Raw genomic sequence first — 26,462 nt, forward strand, 5'->3', positions numbered from 1 at the left:
ACTCTCTCTGTGCACCTTGGTTAAGTAACAATTTTATAACAAGTTATGGATCTGACTGTAGTGTGTATGTAACAAAGTGCTTATTTAACCGGCAAGTCTCCCACATTGGTAAAATAACCGTGACACGCTTATCTAGTTTTATAGATACCCTTGGAGAGGGTAAGTTAGCTTACTAATATATAGTAACGCTTGAAATTTTCTTTGAAATTTAACTAATGTTATGCATAACTTTGTCTGATATCCATTTAACCATAATTACGTAACTAGAACAATTACATACTAGAATTTTAATAACAACCAATTCACAATTACCCTAAACAGTTTCAGGATTGAGTTTTAAGGAGCAACCCCAGGGTTGCGACTTTGTCTTAGGGTAAGCGAAGGATACGGCGCCCTGATTTCATCGGGTGATGCTCTGGTAATTTTGTATTGTATTACAGGGTGAGATTTCGAACAGAAAATATATGTTTTCCTATAGTATATAACGTGATTTAACCGAATTTGATATTCATTTCAATCTGAAACAAACAGATCAACCAATTCGGCTAACTTTAAGTTGCCAAATTGGTTGCTGTTATTACGGATGAAATGAAGGTGAAAACCGGTTAAATCACGTTATTTCCTACAGGAAAACATATATTTTCTGTTAAAATGGTTAAATATTATCACTGATGTCATATATGTTGTGTTAAAATATTTAAATATAAGCATTTCTTCAACGGTGTCACTTCTCTTAAACGAATGTACTGCAAACGATAACATTAGCAACGTTACCAATAATACAGTGTTACTAATTTCTCCATATAAGTTTTACTCATTATACAAAAACTACAAAAAGGGCACCGAACCTAACAAACCCATCTAACCTAGCCTAGTAGTATGACAGGTCACAAACCTCAGGTATTTACTGAAAACGGTAAAAAACATTTGATCTCCATCGGACGTTGGCAGCACTGGTTACTGTACTTTTTCATGACACAATCTTTGCAACGGCGCCTCCAAAGTTTATCCAGATATACTGTTTTGTATTTTCCTCTGATTATTATAATTTCAAGAAGGTAATGTATAGAGAAGAAAAGGCTTGTTTCACGTTTATATACCGATTCCCCAGTATGTTTTCCCCACCCAAAACCTTGAGTTCCCACTGGGGGTCCCCCATTATCGGAGGATATAGATGTACATATATTTCTGAAACTATTCATTTTCGACAGGAACGAGTGGCATTTTCGAAGAGAGCGTAATTTTTTCTATAAAAAAAAGTAGTTGTTTTCTTAGGTTACAATGCCCTGTAGTACACTACAATGAAACCGATGCTCTAATGTTTATCTTATAAAATGTGATTTTTCAGTCATAAATTCTAGAATTTAAAATGTCCATGCTTTGGGTTAACGGGCCAGCTGGTTGCATAGAAAACGAGAATCCATCATATCGTCACCCGTGTTTTATTGTAGGGGTGTTTGTATGAAAGCTGCCAACTGTATGTATTATGTCTTAGAATATGGTAGGTAAGGTCACGGGCTGTAGGTTAGGTTAGGGGGGAAAGTTTAGGTTGGTTGATGTCCATTATAATGCACGCGTGAGGAACTGGTCGCTGATATACAAAGGCTCCTTATTGTATATGAGTATTGTGGTTAACGAATTAATGTACATTATTCACTTATTGGTCTTTGCTCTGCTGTGGCTCACCATGCTCGCAATTAAATATTTTAGTTTTATTTTATTGCTGCTCTGTTCTGACAAGCGGTACAAGTTGCGGTACGCGCGTTAGCCGAGCGGCCGAATAATTTGATAGACAAAACATTGGTGATCTGACCACCGACATGCTACCCCAAAGTACCTTTAAGGTAGCCTTGAATAAGGATGGACAGAACTTCCCTTGCGCCTAAAACAATACCTAACCTAAACTCCCCCACCTAACCCAACCGACAACCCATGTCCTTACCTACTTATCTAACAAGAGGGCTAACGTCTCCCTGTGAATCCCCTTAACCTAAATGGCCCCAACTAACCTAAACTTCATCAATTAACCTAAATTTCCCCACCTAACCGACAAGCCTTGTCCTTACCTACTTGCCAATCAAGAGGGTAACGCTCCCCTGTGAATCCCTGGAGACTGTCACATTAACGCCCCATGCAACCCCCCTTTAGACTGTCCTATTCTTAATGATAGGGTTGAAATTACACCCCCCCCCATTCAAGTACATCAGGTAAATTGCTACCTCATCAAACATTAATTATTCACTAACTGGTCTTTGCTTTGCTGTGGGTCTCTTCGCTTGCACTTCAACATTATCTCTTTGTTCCTTTGTTCTAGTAAGCGGTATGTTACGCTACACGTGTTGGCGAGTATTTTGGCAGACAGAAATTCTGTGACCCAACTACTTACACTACTTGGGTGAGGGTAGTTTTTAATGGCTTGACATAGCTTAGTTACTTTACTTTACTCACCAATAATTTAAGGGGTGTTTTTCGGGTCCTAAACAGCAGGGGAACTTTACTACAGTACCAGTAGCCTATCCAGCCATCCAGGTTTCTGAATAAGCAAACCAAATCGCTGCAAAAGTTTACTTATAAAACTAAAACCTACTTGTATATTGAAAAATAAATAAAAATTGAATGCATTATATTGGGCAGGGTATGGTTAGTTTGAGATGTTCGTAGTGGTGCCTCTCCTATTGGGTTGAAATCTGGTTCCTTAGGTTAGGATGGGTTAGTTTAATTCTTAGAAGACTGCTAATCTGGATCCACAAGATTTGTTTGCCATATACTTCCTCTTTTGCTGAACTAATATCTCTTTGGGGAATGTGAAGAGCATGGTCAAACCATCTCTATCTCCATCTACCCCTCATCTTGATCTCGTCTACATAGGCACTCGAGTAATCTCTCTTATAGTTTCATTTCTAATCCTGTCCTGGGCTCTCCAAGGCACTAGAAGAATTGGAAGATCCAGGCCTACATAGCTGAGGACTATGAAGCATGAAGTAGATGATGATGAATGGAGAAGTATTGAATTAAAAGCTCAAGATAGACAACTGGTGAAATCTAACTGAGGCCATTTGCGTTAATAGGTGTAGGAGTAGATGATGATACTTTCTTTAAATACAGTACTTGGAGAATCACAGATGTAGTTCATGTTAATTGTCAAATCCGCAGGAAATCAAGAAAGTCTTCAACTTCTTGAAAGACTTTGTATCTTCTGTTCTCCCTACATTAAGTGGGGGTATTTTGTTCAATTTTGGAACCACAACCAGTATTTGAAAGCTCCCTCCATTTCATTATTCTCTAGGCTGTATGGTTTAGATGTTCACGACCCTCCACGGCCATGATGCCTTTTCTTGATTTTAGTCGCCGTCTTGTTGCCAGATGTTCATGAAGTGGATGCCATGGATCATACATCTGTTTGATCCTTTCATATTTAGGAATAGCATTTCGTCGAATTTGAGGTGGTGCAATTCTGGCCTTGGTCAGTCTATAAAGACATAGGGGTGTTGCCTTTAATGTGCCTGTGATTATTCGACAGGCTCTGTTAAACTCGGCACTTTCTTTGCATGGCACGATCTTTCCCACACTAGTGAACAGTATTCTGCAGTAGAATAGCAGACTACTAGAGTTGTTTGCTTAGGGTTTTTTTTTTTTATTTGCTCCCCAGCTGGTGTTGGATAATCTGTTAGGCAGTTTGTTCATGTTTATAGTTTTTCCTGTAGTTTGTTTGTGTGTTCTTTAAAGATGACAAATTTGTAGATAATTTGTATTTTTCCTAACTATACAAACCTTAGCTATTTGATAGGGGTAATTACTTTTTGCGTAGCTGAAATGACGAGCCATTAGATTTTTAACGAGGGTTTACTACCCCACCGGTAGTTAGCGGGGGTTAGGTCGGGGTAGCTTGTTACTCCCCCCCCCTCACACACACACCTGTGATTAAGCTCACTGTGCTTAGAGGTAGGACTTTTCCCGGGGGACAGGGCTGGCGGGTAAGTTTGATTAAATAGCTAAGGTTTGTATAGTTAGGAAAAATACAAATGACTGTATCTACGAATTTGTCATTTGTTCCGTAACTAAAATACAAACCACGCTATTTAATATGGGTGACTCATCCCTTAGGAAGGGTGGTAAGTCCCGGCCATTACTGTCTATGGCTTTTGCCCGGGGACTCCATATTTGAGTGTGTCAGTACTCGGTAATAAGGAGTCCCTGCACCTCACTAGCATCTTGCTGTGCAAGTGCTGCAGCCTATATAAGCTGTGTGTGAAGGTGTGCAGTGTGACACGTCCTAGGAAGTTAACCTGGAGTTCTTTAGATGGAACTCAAGGCTAGGACTCTCCCAATACCACCTCGTCAGGGTATGGGGACGTGACAGTATTAACTTAATACTAGGAGCACAAGGAAACATGGTTTTCCTGCAGTGGTTCGAGGTCAGCTGTGCAGAGAACCCATGATGCTGCTTTCCCCAAGAGAGGGGAGGATGAAGAAAAGAATAAGGGCCAGACAAACCTTTTCATTCATGCAGACTAAGACTGGGTAACAATGCCCTCAACCTTCTACTACTTGTCCATTAAAGAGCCTGAGGTTTTAAACCAGCTGTTGTGCAGCCATCACAGGGCCGATAGAGAACGTATCGAGCCTCCTGTGTGTCACGTCTTGCAGGTAGTGGGTTGTAAAGGTAGTTTGACGCTTTCACATTCCTGCTTGTAGAACCTGCGTCACTGAATAGTAGCTACGTCCCGTAGCTACACCCCTGACATCATGCGCTTTAAGGCAACATGACAGAGGAGGATCAGGATTCAGGGACAGATGGATCACCCTACGAATCCATGCGGAGATGGTATTCTTGGTGACCCTCCTCTTTGTACACCCAGTGCTCACAAACAAAGCTTGCACTTGGGGACGAACTGTAGCCGTTCTTTTGAGACATAACCTCAGACTTCTTACTGGACACAATAGGGTATGGTCTGGGTCATCCGTTACAGAACGAAGACTCGAAATCCGGAAAGAGTCAAATCGAGGTTCCGGCACTTCCAGATTCTGTGTCTTTACAAAGTCAGAGACGAATCTGAACTTTACCTCCCCCCATTCCCTTGCATGGGCGATGTCATACGAGAGACCATGAAGTTCACTGACTCGCTTGGCCGACGCCAAAGCTATTAGGAACACCGCCTTCCAAGTTAGGTGGTGATCTGAAGCCTGGCGTAATGGTTCGTAGGGAGGTCTCTTAAGAGGCCTGAGAACTCGAACCACGTTCCATGAAGGAGGTCTCACTTCCGACTGAGGGCAGGTAAGTTCATATCTTCGTATGAGTAGGGAAAGTTCCAGCGAGGAAGAAATGTCCACTCTCCACTCCTTTGAGCCTGAAGGCTAGACTTAAGGCTGAGTGATAGCCTTTCATTGCCGAGACTGAAAGGCATATTCTTCCTGAAAATATACGAAGAACTCTGCTATTGCTGGAATAGTGGCATCGAGTGGAAAGATACCCCTTTCACGACACCAACCACAGAAAACTCGCCACTTTGCCTGGTAGACCCCTGTGGATGACCTACGCAGGTGTCCAGACATCCCGTTCGCAACTTATTGCGACAATCCTCTCTCAGTGAGGAGATGCTGGATAGTCTCCAGGCGTTAAGTCGAAGCGAAGCTGCGGCTTTGTGAAAGATGTTGGCGTGTGGTTGTTTGAGTAGCTTATGTTGCAGAGGGAGTTCTCCCGGAAGTTCCGTTAGGAGTTGCAGAAGGTCCGAAAACCATTCCGCGTGATGCCATAGCGTAGCTAATAAGGGTCATCGAGAGATTGACCGATATTCTGGTCTTGTTGAGCACCCTCCTCATCAGACAGAACGGGGGGAAAAACGTACCCGTCAGTGCTGTCCCACCGTTATTGGAAAGCTTGAAGTTCAGGGCTGTAGTGAACAGATCCACAGTCGGGGAACCCCACAAAGTCAGGGCTTTGTTGGCTACTGGATGATCCAAGGACCACTCGGTACCCATTATCTGAGTCGCTCTGCTCAGACTGTCGGTGAGCACATTCCCCTTGTCTGGAATGAAGGGAGCTGATAGTGGAATCGAGTGGACTTCAGTGTATCTCAGTATCTCTACTGAGAGATGGGATAGCTGCTTTGAAGAGGTACCTTCCTGCTTGTTGATGTAAGCCACTACTGTGGTGTTGTTGCTCATCACACTACTGAGTGATCTGCCAGGTATTGTTGGAACTGTTGAAGGGCCAGGAAGATGGCCTTCATCTCTAGCAGATTTATATGGAGGCACTTTTCCGATTCTAACCACAGGTTTGAGTTCCTGTGGTGCAGAACGTGCCTCCCCTCCTCTTCCTTTGAGGTGTCCGAATACCGCATGCAAGAGAAGATCCACTCTTCTTCATAGGTTCTCGTCTGTCACCCACACTGGCGGTTCGTCCCTTCTGCAGGATCCATAGGGATCATGATGTCCGGGGAATCACAGCCTTGATTCCACCAGAACCTGGGCCGCCACTGGAGAGACCTCATCTTGAGGCGACCGTTGAGAACTAGACGAGCCAAGGGTGAAAAGGTGACCGAGGAGACATAACCACGATTGGGTTGGAAGCTCCTCTCGTCTGAGGAAAGGGCTTGCGACTCTTCTCAGCATTGCTATCCTGTCATCTGATGGAAAGGCTTTGTGGAGATTGGTGTTTATAATCATGCTTAGGTGAACCAGTCTTTGCTTGGGAAGCAGAGAGGACTTCTCGAGACTTACCATGATCCTTAGATCCTGGCAAAGTCCTAGAAGTTTGTCTCTGTGTCAAAGAGGGAATGACTCAGAGTCTGCTAGGATCAGGCAGTCATCCAGATAATGGAGGAGGCCGATCCTGAGTGCCCGCGATGATATTAGGGTGAACACTCTGGTGAAACCCTGTGGTGCTGTGGAGAGACCGAAACACAGCACCTTGAACTGGTACTCCTTATTGTCAAGGCTGAATCCTAAGTAGTTCCTTGTAGACAGATGGACTGGGGTCTGGAAGTATGCGTCCTTCAGATCCAGTATACACATGAAGTCTTGCGGTTCAACTGCAAGACTGACTGTGTCTGCGGTCTCCATGCTGACTGGAGTTTGCTTTAATCTGGACCTCTGCCCACAGAGCTCGCCCCCTTGCTGATCCCATGGCAAGGGGGCTAAATGACACCGGATTCGTCCTCGGAAGGTAGAGATGATGTAAACGGGACGCGATATCCCTGACTGATTACGGAAATCGTCCAGAAATCCGCCCTGAGTTGTTGCAACCTGTCTGCACAACCTTGTAGGCATCCCCCCACTGGCGGGCATGCAGGGGAACTGCCAATCCTAACGTTGCGGCCTTGGCTGCTCCCTCTAGGATTCTTCCCTCCCCTGGGGCACTTATTGCCTTTCTTGTCCTTGACCGGAAAGGGCTTAGACCCCACTGTCTTAGCTGCCGTTGTTTTGGTGGGACGTGGCTGCTGAGGTGCTGGAGGTTTATAGGGCTTGAATGTCAAAGCCCTATGTAGGAGGGAGTCTTGGTGACTTCCTACACCTCTCAGCTGCCTGCTTCACGTCCTGGTGGCCTTGCACTACGCAAGTGTCGTTGTCGTACATCACACACACATCACAAACACTGAAAAGTAAACTTACTACATTTCTATACACAAATATATACATAAACATAAAGAATGTTTTTATTTATATTACAAGTATAAGAAAAAGTAAAAAGACAAAAAGCATTAATGGCTGTCCAAGAGGCGAGGGTGAAAGCGGACACTAAGTGGGTGTAAGGGGTGGGTGGGTGGGTAGCAAGCTACCCCTCCCTACCCCCCCCCCCGCTAACTAGCGGTGGAGTAGTAAACCCTCGTTAAAAATCTAATGGCTCGTCATTTCAGCTACGCTGAAAGTAATTACTCATATTAAATAGCGTGGTTTGTATTTCAGTTACGGAACAACTAAGAGTTCTCTCAAGAGTAATATCTAGATGTATGGGATATTGGTGGTTATCTACTGTAATTTCATTTTTTTCAATATTAAACTTAGCCGGTGATCACATAAGCTGTCAGCTCTGCTGCCCGACAGAAAAATCTAAGGACAAAATACGCCAGCGATCGCTATACAGGTAGGGGGTGTACATCAACAGCGCCATCTGTCGAGCAGGTACTCAAGTACTCCAAGTAAACACAGAACCAATTTTCTCTGTCGTGCCACCGGCAAGACCTACTAAATACGCTGTTGCTTACTGGATTGATTTTCACAGTTTTGGTGAAGTACTCATTTCTAGTTATTAGCTTTCGCTTTGCAGAGGTTATCTTCAATACTTCCTTGCATTCTTTGATTGAATTTTGGATTATTTGTTGACGACTTGGATAGATTTTGAATTCCCCCTTTGACTAATTCAAGATGTCTGACCCTTCTCAAGTCCCCAAATACAGAAAGTGTAGTGCTAGGGACTGTTCAAGGCGTCTTCCGAAGGCCTCTATCGATCCTCACACCATTTGTTCCAATTGTCGGGGTAAATCCTGTCAATGGGAAGATCGATGTGAGGAATGCGTTGGGCTTTCGGAATTCGATTTTCTCGAATTCCTTAAATATTCACGTAGGCTAGAGAGAGATAGAGTCAGGAGGAGTTCATCTCGCTCAGTTGATTTTTTCTCTCCCCATGCCCCACAACCTATTCCTTCCCCTGTAGTGGTTGCTCCTGATCCCCCTTCTAGCACTCAACCTTCGATGGCAGATATGATGCGTGCCATCCAGGCTCTGGGTGAGAGAGTCGAGTCATTGGCGAGTGACCGCAACCAACTCATGGCAGACGTCAGGGAGTTGAAGGGTAAAAGTGCAGTGGGAAGTGAAGTGAGTGGTAGTGCTGTGAAAAGTGTTAGTGTGGCGCATGAGGGTGCGTCTGTTCGTGCCTGTCGTCCTCCCAGTCCGGGACCTCTTGCAAGCTCCCAAGCCCAGGGGAGAAGCAATGTCGTACGACCAAAGGGTTCGACAGGCTTTAATCAGCGGACAGACGTTCCCTCCGTGGTTTCGGACGTATCTTGCCAAGATCGACCCACCCACAAGAAGACGAGAGAGCCCGTTCATTCCTCGTCTGCGGAAGAAGTTTCACGCCAGAAACGATGGACCAAGGTCTCACGGCCTCTCAAACGCAAGGTCCCTTCCGAGCAAGTCCAATGGCCCAGGTGTAGCCACTGGGTCAGTTCGGACTCGCTGCAGTCTTCAGATGACTGCACACCTCCTAAGAGAGGCAAAGTGGTACCGCAACGGGCAGTAACACCGTCTGTTGCCGCACCTGCTGCTGTAGACCCTAAGTGGTCTTTGCTACAGTCTATGCAGACACAGTTAGCATCTTTTATGCAGGAGTATCGTGCGGAGAAGGTTGACGCTGCACCCGTTAGCCTACAACCAACCACGGTTGTGCGTCCAGTAGACGCTGAGGCTACCTTCTCCCGCACTACAGCTGTGAGAGTTCCACCACCCGTGCGCAGTGTACCCTGCCAGCCGCACGTTGACGTTCACCGACGCACGGAACCCTCCGTTGACGTTCGCGAGCTACCACAACAACAGGAGGGTGGAGTTAAGTTGCTTTGTTTTGACGCTGTGCGTCAACCTCCGCAACCCACTGTGGTTACCGCTACTCGCCCGCAGCAGACTAAATAGTCAGGAGTAGAAGCTTTGCGTCCCCACACAGCTATGGTTGTTGCCAGCTCACAGACTGAACAACAGTTCCATGACGTTGCGTCCAGTGCAATCACGCATGCACCCGTGCTGCCGGACTCAGCCGACCAGCTGATTCCTACTCCTTTGCCGCTTCCTCCTCAACATTCAGACGATGGACTCTCTGATGATGACGACGCTGCACATCTTGACGACCCGCACACGGACATCGACGAACCCAAGACCACGCCTCCCTCCTTGGACTTTAGGAAAGTGCTTGCACTGTTCAAGGATTTATATCCTGATCAGTTTGTGTCTGCAGCACCACGCTCTCCTCCCTCTGAGTTCGCTTTAGGCACGCAGTCTGCCGCACCTGCCTTTACGAAGCTCGTCCTCGCCCGCTCGTCCAAGAGAGCTTTAAGAGTGCTGGGAGATTGGTTGCAGTCCAAAAAGCAACTTGGGAAGACAGCTTTCATGTTTCCCCCTGCCAAGCTTGCTTCCAGATCTAGCGTCTGGTATGCCACGGGAGAAGTTCTCGGCTTGGGAGTTCCTGCCTCTGCCCAGGGCGACTTCTCAAGTCTTGTAGACTCTCCCCGCAGGCTGGCCATGAGACGCTCCAAGATTTGTTGGACTCCTTCGGATTTAGACCATCTGATGAAAGGAGTATTCAGAGTGTTCGAAGTTTTTAACTTTTTGGACTGGTGTTTGGGAGCGTTGAGCAGGAAGACCTCCCCTTCTGACAAGGAAACTTCCATGCTCATAATGTCCTGCATGGACAAAGCCATACGGGACGGTTCTAGTGAGCTTGCGGCTTCTTTCGTTCCCGGGGTCCTCAAGAAACGGGAACACCTTTGCTCCTTCTTGTCAGCTGGAGTAACCCCATGTCAAAGGTCGGAGCTTATGTTTGCTCCTCTCTCGAAGTGCCTCTTCCCTGAGGAGTTGATCAAGGAGATTGCTGCCTCCTTGATTCAGAAAGACACACATGACCTGGTTGCGTCATCCGCACGCAAAGCCACCCCTTTGCCCTCCGTGTCTAGGCCCAGGATGGATACTCCAGCGTCAAGGTTCATTCCGCCCTTTCGTGGCAGAGCCTCCAGCAGAGGAGGTGCTCGTGCCGAAGGTCTACGTGGGAGCAAGAAGAAAGGTTCCAAGTCCTTTAGAGGCAGAGTCTGACTGCCACCTTCTTCAGACAGCAGTGGGAGCCAGGCTCAAGAACTACTGGCAGGCCTGGGAGAACAGGGGCGCAGACGCACAATCTGTGAAGTTACTCAGAGAGGGGTACAAGATTCCATTCTTGCGCAAGCCCCCTCTAGCAACAACTCCCATCGACCTCTCTCCCAGGTACAGAGAGGAGGACAAGAGACTAGCTTTGCAGCAAGAGGTTTCTCTCTTACTTCAAAAGGGAGCGGTAGTCAAAGTCCTGGACCATCAATCCCCGGGCTTCTACAACCGTCTCTTCTTAGTCGTGAAGAAGACAGGAGGGTGGAGACCGGTGCTAGACGTCAGTGCTCTGAATGTCTTTGTCACAAAGCAGACGTTCGCCATGGAGACGACAAAGTCGGTTCTAGCATCGGTCAGGAAGGAAGACTGGATGGTCTCTTTAGACCTCAAGGACGCTTACTTTCACGTCCCCATCCACCCAGATTCCCAACCTTTTCTAAGGTTCGTTTACGGGAAGGTTGTATACCAATTTCAAGCCCTGTGCTTTGGCCTAAGCACGGCACCTCTTGTTTTTACGAAACTGATGAGGAATATTGCCAAATTCCTGCATTTAGCAGACATCAGAGCCTCCCTCTATTTGGACGACTGGCTTCTAAGAGCTTCGTCAAGTCGTCGCTGTCTGGAGAATCTAAAGTGGACTCTGGATCTGACCAAGGAATTGGGTCTCCTGGTTAATATGGAAAAGTCCCAACTTGTCCCATCCCAAACTATAGTGTACCTAGGAATGGAGATTCAGAGTCAAGCTTTTCGGGCTTTTCCGTCGGCCCCCAGAATCAGTCAAGCCCAAGAATGCATCCAGAACATGCTAAAGAAGGACCGATGTTCAGTCAGACAGTGGATGAGTCTGATAGGGACGCTTTCATCACTGGACCAGTTCATTGCGTTAGGGAGACTGCACCTCCGACCCCTTCAATTTCACCTAGCTGTTCACTGGAGAAAGGACAAGATGCTAGAAGCGGTCTCGATCCCTATTTCCGAGAAGATGAAGTCTTCACTGACTAGGTGGAAGGAGAATATTCACCTCAGAGAGGGTCTGCCACTGGCTGTTCAGACCCCCAACCACGTTCTCTTCTCGGACGCATCGGACACGGGCTGGGGTGCGACTTTAGACGGTCGGGAATGCTCGGGCACCTGGAACGCGGATCAGAGAACGTTACATATCAACTGCAAGGAGCTACTGGCAGTTCATCTGGCCTTGAGAAGCTTCAAGTCTCTCCTTCTAGGCAAGGTGGTGGAGGTGAACTCCGACAACACCACAGCCTTGGCGTACATCTCCAAGCAAGGAGGGACTCATTCGATGACGTTATACGAGATCGCAAGGGACCTCCTCACCTGGTCAAGAGATCTAAACCTATCTCTAGTAACGAGGTTCATTCAAGGCAACATGAATGTCATGGCCGACCGCCTCAGCCGGAAGGGCCAAATCATCCCAACAGAATGGACCCTTCACATGAATGTATGCAAGAGACTATGGGCCTTGTGGGGCCAACCTACCATAGATCTATTTGCAACCTCGATGACCAAGAGGCTCCCAATTTATTGCTCGCCGATCCCGGACCCAGCAGCAGTTCATATAGATGCCTTCCTTATGGATTGGTCCCATCTAGACCTTTATGCATTCCCCCCGTTCAAGATTGTCAACAGAGTACTGCAGAAGTTCGCCTCTCACGAAGGGACACGGTTGACGTTGGTTGCTCCCCTCTGGCCCGCGAGAGAATGGTTCACCGAGGTACTGCAATGGCTAGTGGACGTTCCCAGAACACTTCCTCTAAGAGTGGAACTTCTGCGTCAGCCACACGTAAAGAAGGTACACCCAAGCCTCCACGCTCTTCGTCTGACTGCCTTCAGACTATCGAAAGACTCTCGAGAGCTAGAGGCTTTTCGAAGGAGGCAGCCAGAGCGATTGCTAGAGCAAGGAGGACATCCACTCTTAAAGTCTACCAGTCGAAGTGGGAAGTCTTCCGAAGCTGGTGCAAGTCGGTATCAGTATCCTCAACCAGTACCTCTGTAACTCAGATAGCTGACTTCCTTTTATACCTAAGGAAGGAAAGATCTCTTTCAGCTCCCACGATCAAGGGTTACAGAAGCATGTTGGCAGCAGTCTTCCGTCTCAGAGGCTTAGATCTTTCCAACAACAAAGATCTACAGGACCTCCTTAAGTCTTTTGAGACCTCGAAGGAGCGTCGTTTGGCCACACCAGGTTGGAATTTAGACGTGGTACTAAGATTCCTTATGTCGGAAAGGTTCGAGCCACTACAATCAGCCTCCTTTAAAGATCTCACTTTGAAGACTCTTTTCCTCGTCTGCTTAGCAACAGCTAAAAGAGTCAGTGAGATACACGCCTTCAGCAGGAACATCGGATTTTCATCTGAAACGGCTACATGTTCCTTACAGCTTGGTTTTCTAGCCAAAAACGAACTTCCTTCTCGTCCTTGGCCTAAATCGTTCGACATTCCAAGCCTTTCTAATTTGGTTGGAAATGAACGAGAAAGTGTCTTATGCCCTGTTAGAGCTCTTAAGTACTATTTGAGACGAACTAAATCTTTACGAGGGCAGTCAGAAGCTTTATGGTGCGCTATTAAGAAACCTTCTTTACCTATGTCGAAGAATGCAGTTTCCTATTATATCAGACTTTTGATTCGAGAAGCTCATTCCCATCTGAATGAGGAAGACCATGCTTTGCTGAAGGTAAGGACACATGAAGTTAGAGCTGTCGCAACTTCAGTAGCCTTCAAACAAAACAGATCTCTGCAGAGTATAATGGACGCAACCTATTGGAGAAGCAAGTCAGTGTTCGCGTCATTTTATCTTAAAGATGTCCAGTCTCTTTACGAGAACTGCTACACCCTGGGACCATTCGTAGCAGCGAGTGCAGTAGTTGGTGAGGGCTCAACCACTACATTCCCCTAATCCCATAACCTTTTTAATCTTTCTCTTGAAATGTTTTTTATTGTTGTTTTTGGGTTGTCCGGAAGGCTAAGAAGCCTTTCGCATCCTGGTTGATTTGGCGGGTGGTCAAATTCTTTTCTTGAGAAGCGCCTAGATTAGAGGTTTTGATGAGGTCCTTTAGTATGGGTTGCAACCCTTCATACTTCAGCTCCTAGGAGTCGCTCAGCATCCTATGAGGATCGCGAGGCTCAGTAAGGAAGACGTACTTAAAAAGGCAGAGTAATTGTTCAAGTCGACTTCCTTACCAGGTACTTATTTATTTTATGTTTGTTATTTTGAATAACTGCTAAAATGAAATACAAAATACTTAGCTCTTAAATGTAAACATATAATGCTGGTCTCTACCCACCCCCCTGGGTGTGAATCAGCTTATATGATCTCCGGCTAAGTTTAATATTGAAAAATGTTATTTTCATTAGTAAAATAAATTTTTGAATATACTTACCCGGTGATCATATATTAAAGGACCCTCCCTTCCTCCCCAATAGAGACCCAGTGGACCGAGGAGAAAATTGGTTCTGTGTTTACTTGGAGTACTTGAGTACCTGCTCGACAGATGGCGCTGTTGATGTACACCCCCTACCTGTATAGCGATCGCTGGCGTATTTTGTCCTTAGATTTTTCTGTCGGGCAGCAGAGCTGACAGCTTATATGATCACCGGGTAAGTATATTCAAAAATTTATTTTACTAATGAAAATAACATTTTTTTTTCATATGATCTTTAGTTGCCAGTTTTCTAACAATTCCTCTATTAGAGGGCATCTATTTCTAACAATTCTTCTATTAAAGGGTGTCTTTTGTAACAATTATTCTAATAAAGGGCATCTATTTCTAACAATTCTTCTATTAAAGGGCATCTATTTCTAACAATTTCCAACAATTCTTCTATTAAAGGGCGTCTATTTCTAACACTTATTCTATTAAAGGGCGTCTATTTCTAACAATTCTTCTATTAAAGGGCATCTATTTCTAAAAAATCTTCTATTTGATGAATAAGTACCTGGTAATATGAATATGGTTAAGAAGGTCACCAACGTACAAACGTTCGACTTGAAAACATGCGGAGATACAAGCAAATGTCCAACTGAAAATAAAAAAGATAAAGAAATACTGTAATAAAAAAAATGTTACAGTGTTTAATACAGTAAGCAAAGCGACATTTGTAGTAATCTGATATCTTTTTTCGTATGAAACCCAACTATTTGTTGACTTTAGTAGCGGGAAATCATAGGTATGGAATTTAGGTTAGGTCTACCCAAGGCCAAAAGTTAATATAATTTGACTTACAAACATCTTCTTGGAACCGATTAAGTTTATAAGCTGAGGACCTACTGTACAGTAAATATTTAACTTTCTGGTAATTTTTATTTCTTTAAAAAGTCTGTGTTGTTTTCATTTCCAGAATTATATATGTACTGTAGCTTAAACTTAATTTTGATCAATACTATATAGATGATGATTTTTTAATTTTTCTTACTTGCAGGTTAACATCATCTGTTATGAAGAAGCTTGCAAGACCGGGCCGCCTAGGTGATCTTTTCCATAAGGGCTTTGTTGTCGGTTGCATGAGTTTGACAGTTTACGGATTGATAATTGTTGGCGGCCGGACTTATTCCCACTTCACCCAGATAAAACCCCAACGTTTAGAGGAGCAGAGAAAATTAGCTGAAAGAGAGGCAGCAGCAGCAGCAGAAGAGGCCTCTGGCAGTAATCAGGAAGATGCTGAAACTTTGAAATTTTAGAAATAAATAGTTCAGGAGTGAATTTTTATAACTGCAGTGCTGGTGATGAAAATTATTGTGCAGTATTTTGAAGGATTATAAACCAAGGTAAATGTGAACTTTTATTAGAACTGTTATTCAAAGTAATTTGCTACTGCCAAGTAAGGTCTTGATATTTATAATAGACAATATTTGCCACACTGTCTGGTATACATAAGAAACATACACTGTTTGTACACCTATATAATTGCTGACAATGCAGACCTTACGTTTCCTTACTCGAGGGAGCTTGTGCCTTGCTCGCTTCCAAGCAGGTTTTCGCTTTGTAAGCTCCAGCAGTTGCTTGCTTCAAGAGCCATCAAGAGTTCCCCCTGCACTTTGGAAACTAGGCAACCTTAATCATGTAGCTATTGCTACACCTGACTTGGAAAAGAGTACAGCACTATACAGGTAATAATTTTATGTTCGTAAATATCAACTGATGTTAGTTCCTACACAGATACGAACCTGAGTCCTTTAACAAGAGTATGATTTTAGTGAAGATGGAATCTCTCCTGTTGAAAATTACAATGTTTCGGTATTTTTTGGTGGGTGGCGAGGGAATCCCCGCTCCTGCCAGTACAGCTGGAAGCCACTTTTGACTCCAGCCACCGAGCAGTACAGATATACTCTTGGTCTATGTAATTTAGATGGTTTAAACTTTCCTTTTGCTCTTTCTTTCTCTTTATAAAGTGAGTGATTGCCTTTGTGGAATGGAGAACACGTACAAGGACGCAGCCCTGGCCTGGAGTAGCTGATCTGAAGTCAAGTACGTTAATGAGTAAGAACAACTTTGACCTCCAATTCTTTGTATCCCTCTAGGAAGGGCATGACTACTCATGATCTTCCTCCTGTGAGGAGTGTAATGATGGTTGTTGGCACATTAGGGAGAATGTGGCAAGATAAGGAAGAAGGCAAAAATCGACTCTTCACCTTTGGGGTCTTTCTCACGGCAGAAGTGTAAGCATGATTCTTTACCTTTGGAGTCTTCCTCGACACCTATGTCTGCTGGTTCTCTTCTTTTGCCTTAAGGTATTTTAAGTCTTGGGACTTCTCCATTTTCCTCTTCGGGGGAGTTGGCAAAGTAGAAGAATGACCCTGATCTTTTGTATCTGCTATCTGCACGTGAGGTGGCTTTAGATGATTCCCTCGGTGAATTCTGTGAACCCTGTTTTTCACTCTGTAGTGACTAGAGTTATGGACAAGGTCATGATCTTGACTCCAAAGATGCTGTGGATTCATTAGGCTTGAGGGATATTTCATCCACAGAGAAACTGTGACAAGTCCTCACTAGAACTTCCCATTCTCCTGTTGCTGCCACTTCTGCTGTGTCGGAAGTAGTGCATGACATGGTCCCGTCCTGGCCTGTCCCAGAGTACTGTGGATGCAGTTAACAACAGGTCCTTGCCTGCAGTAGTCTCATCACCCCCTGATATGACAACAACTGGGAAAGGGGAGAAGCAATTCCATCCATCTTCCCCTCCTTAGGGGATTTCGACCTCTTCTTTGGAAATCTCTCATGCTGCTGCCCACCTTCTGAAGGGGAAAAGGTAGTGCTTCTTCTGTGCCCAATCAGTGGCTTCCCATACACACAAGCTTGAAAAAGGTGCCACCAATTCCTCCTGGAAACAGTCACTAGTTGAGATCACAAATTGTGCATACACCCCATCCGAAGCTGGATCACTGGAGACTGTCCGAGAAGGAAGAGTTAAAACTTCAGGGAGACATGAAAACTACACTTCCGCAGATGAGGTTAACGCCCCTTAGCGCTCGCAAGCGCCATTGAGTGCATCCAACTTTCGGATGAAGAAAATTCTTATAAGGTTGAGCCTCATGATCTCGCATGTCCCAGAGCCCACTTATGCCTCTAAAGCAAAACCAGGTCTTGAGGTAGTTCCTCACTCTTGTGCTTGTGCTAAGGTATGCACACACACTCCAGAGTGTACTTAAGCTTCTGAAGAAGAGCTATCTTCTTGAGGTAGATCCTCATTATCCCCTAAAGTGTTCTTACTTTTCTAAAGAATACAGTAGTTAGCTCTAAAGGTTAACCCTCGGCTTTGCACTAAGGTGTGAGACACCCCAGAATGCATCCACTATTCTAAAGAAGAAAGCAATTCTGTGGCTGATACTCACTCTCGCATATGCTAAGGCACATTTGCACAGTAAAGAGTGCTCCCACCATTCCGATGAAGAGCTTGATGGAGAAGTGGTTTCTCAGTTCTGTGTGTGTGCCCCATGGTGTTTCGACTTCTTGAAGAGGAACTGGCTTATGAGTTGCATACTCATTCTTGTGAGCGTACCCCACTAAGAGACAGCTCCCTCTTATCCATAAGAGGTTGAGAGTACAGTTACTCTTGCCTCTTGGTGACTCTCCTGTGCTTGCACACAAACCTGTGGACAGGGGCACCCATCAATTTGTCAGTGCCATCCAGGCTGCAATAGCAAACTCATAATTTTGTTATCACATGGTGAAGACTCTTATGCTCCTATTTTCGAGCACTTCGGTTTACACCCGCTTATCTATTATGCAGCGCCCACCTAGAAGCAATAGTGAACCTGGACATTCATGGTCTCCCGGAGCGTCGTCTGCTCCTGTTCATGTGCATCCCGTGTGTCCGAGCGAGCTCTTGTTCACAAGACCTTGCCTACCAGACTGCTATTAAGAACAAAACCCCATACTCCTTATCAAGAACCCTTTGGTTTAAAAGTTTGATCTGTTTCAGGAGCAAGTTCGAAACCTAAAATGCTCTTATTTTAGAATAATTTTTCCCTCACGAAATAAATAAATTCGCAAGTGTCGGAACGCACGAGTTCCCCTAGAAGTACTGGCTAGGCTTAGGGGATTCCCAGCCACCCGCCAGTAACTACTGACACCTTGTTATAATTTTCAACAGCCGAGTTTCCATCTTCACTGAAGTACTCCAATTAACGGACTGAATGTTTGTATAGTTAGAAAAAGTAAAAATTATTTAAGAAAATTTTTGATCTTATAATTTCTGAATTTTTATCAGGTAGAATAAGAAAGCTTTTTTAATATTTAACTTCTAGTATAATAGCGGTAGCGTTAGTATTTAATTACTAGCTTAATAAGTTTAATAACAGTAGGGTTTTCATTTAGATACTAATGTAATAGCAGTATAGTAAGCTGTCTTTTTTTCATACACAAATACAAATCATCATCTTTAAATAGATGTATGCCTTATGCAAAATGTAACAGTCAATACGATTTAATAAGGTAGTTATAACTACCGGCAGGTAATGAGGAAGCCCTGCCCTTCTGTAAGTTATCAAGACTAGCGCTTTCGACATATGCCGGAAGCAGCACACATACTCTTGCTGCCTCTTAAATTTTGGCGGTTTCAATTTTTCACTTTCTCTTTCTCGGAAACAGAGGATTTTTATCCAAGGTGTTAAAAAGGAACTTCATGCTCTACTTGCAACCCCTAACACAGTTCTTGAGCTGGAACATGATACTTAATGTTTTAGTAGTTGGATACATGCATTATCAAAATAATACTAGTTATGAGAATTGTTAAGGTGTTGATACAACACTCAAAAGTTACTGCTAACTCCAAGAAAATAAATTGCATTTTTACTGCCTTTTTACAGCAAAGAAAAAATCACAAGTACCAGTAACTTCTCTATACACGAACTTAATATTTTAAGAATGTTCTTATAGAAAACCCTCAAAACATTAATTAGGGAACAATGGTCCCTTTTGCACAAAAATTAAACGGAAGATATTACACTGGTAAGACCAAAGTTGACATATTGGTAGTACATCCTGAAGGTGTTTAGGGAGAGGCACAAAATTATCTCTTGGTGCAGCGGAGCTGCTCAAGAGCAAGAAAGATAATGCATAGCATTAGAGACTGCTGTAGTAAAATTCTTTTAACTGATATTTCTGGGAAAATAAGGCATTTTATGATATGAGTTTATTGTGAATTAAAAGATGATGAAAACAAACTTTAAGTCTAACCAGACTCACTTACAGCAGGCTTAAAGTTTGTTTTCTTCTTCTTCTTTGTCTGCATCTTTTCCCACTTTTATGTCGGGTTGATGTTTCTGGCTAGCATTCTCCATCTACCTCTTTTCCACACTGGCCAGAAACATCGACCCCACATAAAAGTGGAAAAAGAAGCAGACAAAGAAGAAGAAGAAAACAAACTTTAAGCCTGCTGTGAGTGAGTCTGATTAGGCTACTGAAATGTATTTTATAATGATGAAAACACAAACCTCAGAAATTAAATGTTGGGGCTTTAGTGTAAGTACAGTTAGGCTTCCAATATTTGGATACTTCAGTCAGTCTTCTGACTTGAAACTTAATTGTTTTTATCTGACACTGGATCACTGGATCCTGTGTGTAGCCTATCTCACCACCTTTGCCCTTTCTCCCTACACTAGCTACATGGATACTTACCTTTTAGTAAGGGTATTATAGGGTCCATTTTTTCGGAACAAGGTGTGCCAGTCATTACTGTCTAACTTTAGATTGTGTTCCTCTCCATATTGTCCCAGTACCTTAGTTATTCTTCGTCTTTACAAGTGACATGATTGTTTTGACAAGGAAGTACCGTACTCCAGGTTGTTATCTATGATGCTACTTTTAATGGACTGAAGTCAGTTCGTATTTATGATGCTATTTTTAATGGGTTGAAGTTAGTTTGGTATTCATGATGCTATTTTTAATGGGTTGAAGTCAGTTTAGTATTAATGATGCAATTTTTAATGGGTTGAAGTCAGTGTTGGTATCTATGATGCTATTTTTAATGGGTTGAACTCAAGAGTTAGGTATCTATGATGCTATTTTTAATGGGTTGGAGTCAGTGTTTGGTATCTATGATGCTATTTTTAATGGGTTGAAGACAGTGTTGGTTGTTGGTATCTTTCATGCTATTTTTAATGGGTTGAAGTCAGTGCTTGGTATACATGATGCTATTTTTAATGGGTTGAAGTCAGTGTTTGGTATCTATGATGCTATTTTTAATGGGTTGAAGACAGTGTTGGTTGTTGGTATCTTTCATGCTATTTTTAATGGGTTGAAGTCAGTGCTTGGTATACATGATGCTATTTTTAATGGGTTGAAGTCAGTGTTTGGTATCTATGATGCTATTTTTAGTGGGTTGAAGTCAGTGTTGGTATCTTTCATGCTATTTTTAATGGGTTGAAGTCAGTGCTTGGTATACATGATGCTATTTTTAGTGGGTTGAAGTCAATGTTTGGTATCTATGATGTTATTTTTATTGGGTTGAAATCAGTATGGTATCTGTGATGCTAGTGTTAGTGGTTAAAATAATGGGTTGAAGTCAGTTTTTGGTATCTATGATGCTATTCGTAATGGGTTAGAATCATAGTTTGGTATCTATGATGCTATTTTTAATGGGTTGAAGTCAGTTTTTGGTATCTATGATGCTATTCGTAATGGGTTAGAATCATAGTTTGGTATCTATGATGCTATTTTTAATGGGTTGAAGTCTGTGTTTGGTATCTATGATGCTACAGTATTCTTAATGGGTTAGTCATATTTGGTATCAGTGATGCTATTTTTAATGGGTTGAAGTCATTAACTCACCTTAATTGTGGAAGGAGATTACTGTTTTAACATAGATATGGGTTGGATCAGTAACTGATGTAAATATTAGAAGGTAGTGTTATGGGTTTTTCTTCAGTGAAAATTAATTGTGTGTGAATAAAGTATATACTACCCTGATACATTGTAGGGAGATGCTATTTAATATACTTTGCAGATAACAAAAATGATAGTTTGGGTTCATTAAGTTGATTGTCATTGTAGTGTGTACTCATGGGATGTAAGGAAAGAATTTTATTTAAATGTTCATTGTGGTTTCATTACTTATGACTAAAGATACTTGTATATGTGCTGTTTTATTTTGATAAGAATGTTAAACTGTGTATCTTTTTGCAGGGATATTTTGGGAGCTGAAGTTAGCGGTGTTGAGGCTTTACCCGAACATGGCGTGTATACAGTATTTGTTAAGCTTGACAACACCAAGCTGGAGCTTCTACATCCCCTTGGGGAAAACAGTCCTATTCAGGTACCGTATGTAATTTACTGTGATTTGAAATGTAAAGTATATAGTGATTGGATTATTGATAATGTTGCTTATTTCACCACAAATCCATTTCTTTACAATAGCCTAATCTGTGGTGGCATCATCTCCCCCCAAAAGAAATCATATTTTCCACAGTCAATAGGGAGGACGCAAAGATGAGGTTGAAAGTAGGATAGAAGTTGCCCGAGGGAAACAGCTGTAGATGACCATGGGTATTGTAACAAGGAAGTGCCAGATAAGGTGAAAATCATGATCTATAATGTACCAGAATCAGACCAGTGATGATGTATGACTTGGAAACTTGTTTTAAAGAACAGAAGCCGTTGTAAATAGAAATGAAGATGTTGTGGTATGTTTTAGGGATCTCAATGTGTGAGAGTCTGACAAATGGAGAAGTTTGAAGTAAAGGATGGTGTGGTTTGAACATTTAGTAAATGATGACCAGAAATTTTACCGTAGGCCCTGTGGCCACAAGGGATTTTTCTGCAAATTGTTTTATAAGGTAAAAAAAAAAGACATGCAGTCATGTAATACGTTGGCCTTTGATAATTAGCATTCTCTGTACTTAATAAAGATTTGAGTAAATAATTTTTAAACAAGAACAAGCAATTCTATTACTATAGTTTTAAAATAGTGGTTTTTAGATACAAAATGCTTGGAAACTTTTTGTTATACGACAGTTGAGAAGATGACGTCAGTAGAATTTTAATTTATGGCGGTAATTCTGGATGAGGTGGCTTTGGTAAAATTACAAAGATTGGGCTTGTGATGAAATACAAGCAAGTGTAGCCTTGATATTTGTTACTAGGTACTGTATATATATTAACAATTCTTACAGATGAAGTCTGACGCTGAAAGCAACCGAGGCAAAGATTCCTAGGTCCGTAGTAAGGATGAGTTGGCGGGTAGGGTGGAAAGTTAAGATGTAGGCAAAGAATTAGATAATTTACTAAAATGAAAGTTAATTTGGAGAATGCTGTGGTTGAGGAAGATATTTCTGAAATAGTTGGAGGAGACGCACCAAAGCAATTGACCGCTAAGGTTAAGGATAACAATGGCAATGAAGTGGTTTGGGTAAACTACTTTTTATAATTACATTTACAGTATTGATTTGTGTGGGAACTTGTCTAGATTCATTAGATTGCATAATTGTTATGAGTTATAGAGGCACTATTCATATCATATACAATTTTGATAATGTCTTTGGAGTGTGATTTTATATGTTAAGTCAATTATATTATATTTTCCTTGGGTTTCTTTAACATATGAATAACATAATTTATTCTGTGGAAAGATACAGTATTAGACAGCATCATGGCCTTTTGGCTTGCTCCATTGGAGTGTATGCTTACAGTATTATATTGACTTAATACTATTATTAATTCAGTTCATATCTTGGATATCTTTGGTACGTGTCAACCACTCTCCTGTCATGATATATTGTATGGTGGTCTGTAAGAGTAAGGAACCTTTGCTGTGTTAAGTTGCTCTGTGGTTTTGAAAATTTCCATGGATTCTATAAGAGAAGGGTAGTAACATTTTAACTTCCACAAATCTTGACTATAAAGGTACTAGCCATTGATCAAAGGTTATCACCAGTTGGATAAGTATTATAACAGAGCTCATTAATCGGCCACTTCTGTCTTAGATAGCCATCCAACATTTCAAATTGAAAGGATTATATGCTGTGGAATAAACTTCCTAATCAGGCACTTGGATTGGTGGCATTTGGAATTTCAAACTTACAGCGAATATTTTTATGTTGAACAGGCTGACATAAGTCTCCCTTCATAGTTTATATATGAGAGATCAGTTGAATGTTTGTTATTGATCTTCAGGTAATTTCTATTAATTAGTCATTGCTTCTTATGCAGTTCATTTATTTCCCTGTTTCCTTTCATCACTGGGCTATTTTTCCTTGTTGGATCCCTATGGCTTATAGCATCCTGCTTTTCATCAAGGATTCTAACTTAGCTATTACAGTAATAATAATAATTATAATTTTGTTTGTTCTCATCAAAATATATTGGTTAGTTGAAATGGCCTTTTATTTGTAGGGTGCCACAATTATTTTCTAACTAAGCCTCTTTTCATTTACATAATTCTAAACTTTTTCTCCTTATAAACTATCAATGTTGGCACTTGCGAGCAAAAAGTTTGTATCTATGAAATGAAATATTCCCCAAAATATGTTGATATTTTCACTTAATATACAGTAATACCTCAGGATGCAAAATTAATTCATTCCAGAGTGGCTTTGGTAACATGATTTTTTCGTATAATGAAATAGAATGAAATCGAGCCAAATTCATATGAATTATTCAATTTACGCAACCTAACGGCGAGTATTTAGTTTCGTATTTGGAGTATTTTTTCGTAATGGGCGAAAAAATCTTCGTCTGTCGTTTCGTATGAAGAGTTTTTCGTATACAGAAACTCTTGTATCATGAGGTATTACTGTACTGTACTTTTTACTTACAAGAAGAGTTGTAAGTGGGAAACTCGACTATTCCATGTTCTTAGTAATGCAGTAATAATATTCCCCATTTTTATTTTCAGAATTTCTTAGACAAAAACAAGAACGGAGGTATGCACCACATTTGCATAGAGGTAAATGATATTAAAGCTGCCATGGAGGACCTGAAAGCTCAGAACATCCGCTGTTTAAGCAAAGAGCCCAGGATAGGTGCTCATGGGAAACCTGTCGTATTTTTGCACCCTAAAGATTGTGCTGGTGTCTTGGTAGAATTAGAAGAGGCATAGTACATTACATTTCCTTTTTAGGAATCATAGAATTTTCTCTTTAGTTTTGTATAGATCTTTTGGGATTTAAGAGTAATTTGGGTGGTTTGGAAATTTTCAGCTACTGTATTTAATTTATGTAGATTAACACTTGTAGATATGAGCAAATTTTAAACCAAGGAAACTAAATGATTTTGTCCTTAAGGTTATTTTGGTAATTCACAATAAATTTTGCGATATACAGTGCACTGTTTGGAGGATTTTTAATTAATCATTGCTTTTCAAAAAGGCATAAAAGTTAATGATTTCTGTAAAGTATTATCAAAGCACAATAGGACATCCGATCTTCTTGCTGTTAATTGGTTACCTTTGGAATCTGTTAAAAGTAACTGATAAGATTCTCCAAAGAAAAATTAAATATCATTGACAATTGTAACTGATATATTTTTGACAAAAGAAATTTAAAATAATGTATTTATGATTTTACGGCGACAGTTAAAAGATTTATTGTGTACATAAAATGTTGAGTAATTTCAGGTGTGATAGTAATCGATCAGCTTGCACACACCAATAGGACGAGTCTGAAATGGCTCCAAATGCCTAGCAAGCTTCCATTAACATAGAAGCTCTTTATTGAAATAGAGAATGGCACTATTAAGGTTATAATTTATGAGTCAACACTGATGAAGTTGTATAATAATGATGTAATAAAGAGCAGTTGAAAATTAAATCAAGTTTTATGTCACTTCAAGGTAGTATTGCAGCCTTTCCTAATGATAGATTTAAGACATGCAGGACTCCGCTTAAACAGATGTCTGGTACTAAGAAAGGTAATATTTCAGCACCTCAGGCTAATATAGATGGTGATGGTGTGAAGGTGAATATCACAGGAACTGGAGAATTTAGCACAAGTGGGACTGAGTGGCTTCATTATCCTGTTTCCAGGTGGCCGTCTGCAAATACAATACATACTGTACATCCTATCTTGGCACTATGGGTGCTGGTAAATTGGACAAAAACGAAATCTATAATTGTATTTCTTGGCTCATAAGTTGTCTGATATTTGCACAGTAGGTAGAAGAGATTCTTCTTGTATTTGTTGTAGAATTAGTAATGTTACATTACATATTCTATTGGGTAAATGAGATTATTTTTCTATTGTGTGTACAAACTAATTTCTATAACTCATAGCTATGTGGTCATTTCAATGCAGTTCTTCAAATAATCATCTGGTTCCGAGTTTGTATTAAGCTATTGCATAGGCCTTGGTACTGATAGTGGTCTTAAAATTCTTAATGTACTGAAATCTCATGCTTCTGGTCTTGAAATTTTTGACTGGACTTGACTTAACTTTGGTGCAGCTTTTATCGGTATTAATTATGGTTGCTTTGTTTTAAAACCTGATCATATGAGATTTGGAGATTCATTTATTAGTAGTATTAATCTCTGTGTCCTCTCCTTTCTTGTTGTCTAATCTCGTTTGATATTTACCCCTTAGTGCAACAGTTCTTACCCAAGCTGTACCCTTGAGCTAAGGGCCTTTCCAGCCATAGTGCTCATCTATTTGGGTATCATTATTGCTAGTTACTAATAAATTCCTAAAGATAGTTGCCGATAGACTTTGTAGTGACTACAGGAATGTAATATTTGTCTTTCTCAGGGTAGTGTTCTTAGCATTATACTTTTATGTATTATACTGTACATGCATATATGGTTTGGCTTTGATCAGCTTGTTACTTACGGTAATGACGATCCTCTCTGTATGTCACTAATTTCATCACCATAATTGTCTGTGCATTAAGCATATTGAAAGTTTTCTTACACTGGTTATTATACCTGGTTTATTTTCAGATTTTCAAGAGTTTCTTGAAACTGACTGTGGATATCCCAAGAATGAAGTAGATTATAGTATGAGATATGTTAGAGGTTGATACCATCCACATGTACATGTACTTTATCCTTTAGTGGCCCCTGTATACTTCTTGTTTCGAAGTATTGTCTTTTAGTGTCCCTTGTATACTCCTTGTTTTGAAGAGCTTTGTCCACATGGCCATTGGTGGTGCTTGCAAATACAGTATGTATAATTCCAAGTTA

At 41.8% G+C, this 26,462-nt stretch overlaps 1 protein-coding gene across 2 annotated transcripts; it reads left to right on the plus strand.

Annotated features, from left to right (window-relative positions):
- Positions 1 to 25,098, plus strand: LOC137638848 (ethylmalonyl-CoA/methylmalonyl-CoA epimerase-like). 2 transcript variants are annotated; one of them, XM_068371260.1, is made up of 4 exons: positions 1 to 159; positions 15,276 to 15,963; positions 21,479 to 21,608; positions 24,186 to 25,098. In XM_068371260.1, the coding sequence occupies exons 2-4, from the start codon at positions 15,770 to 15,772 to the stop codon at positions 24,387 to 24,389; spliced, it is 528 nt and encodes a 175-aa protein (XP_068227361.1). In that variant the 5' UTR covers positions 1 to 159; positions 15,276 to 15,769; the 3' UTR covers positions 24,390 to 25,098. The 2 variants fall into 2 exon arrangements, with proteins under 2 accessions (XP_068227361.1, XP_068227362.1); XM_068371261.1 differs by having other exon boundaries at positions 5 to 108.
- Positions 25,099 to 26,462: the final 1,364 nt, after the last annotated feature.

Source organism: Palaemon carinicauda, chromosome 3, assembly GCF_036898095.1.
Source record: "Palaemon carinicauda isolate YSFRI2023 chromosome 3, ASM3689809v2, whole genome shotgun sequence".
Classification (NCBI taxonomy): Eukaryota; Metazoa; Arthropoda; class Malacostraca; order Decapoda; family Palaemonidae; genus Palaemon; species Palaemon carinicauda.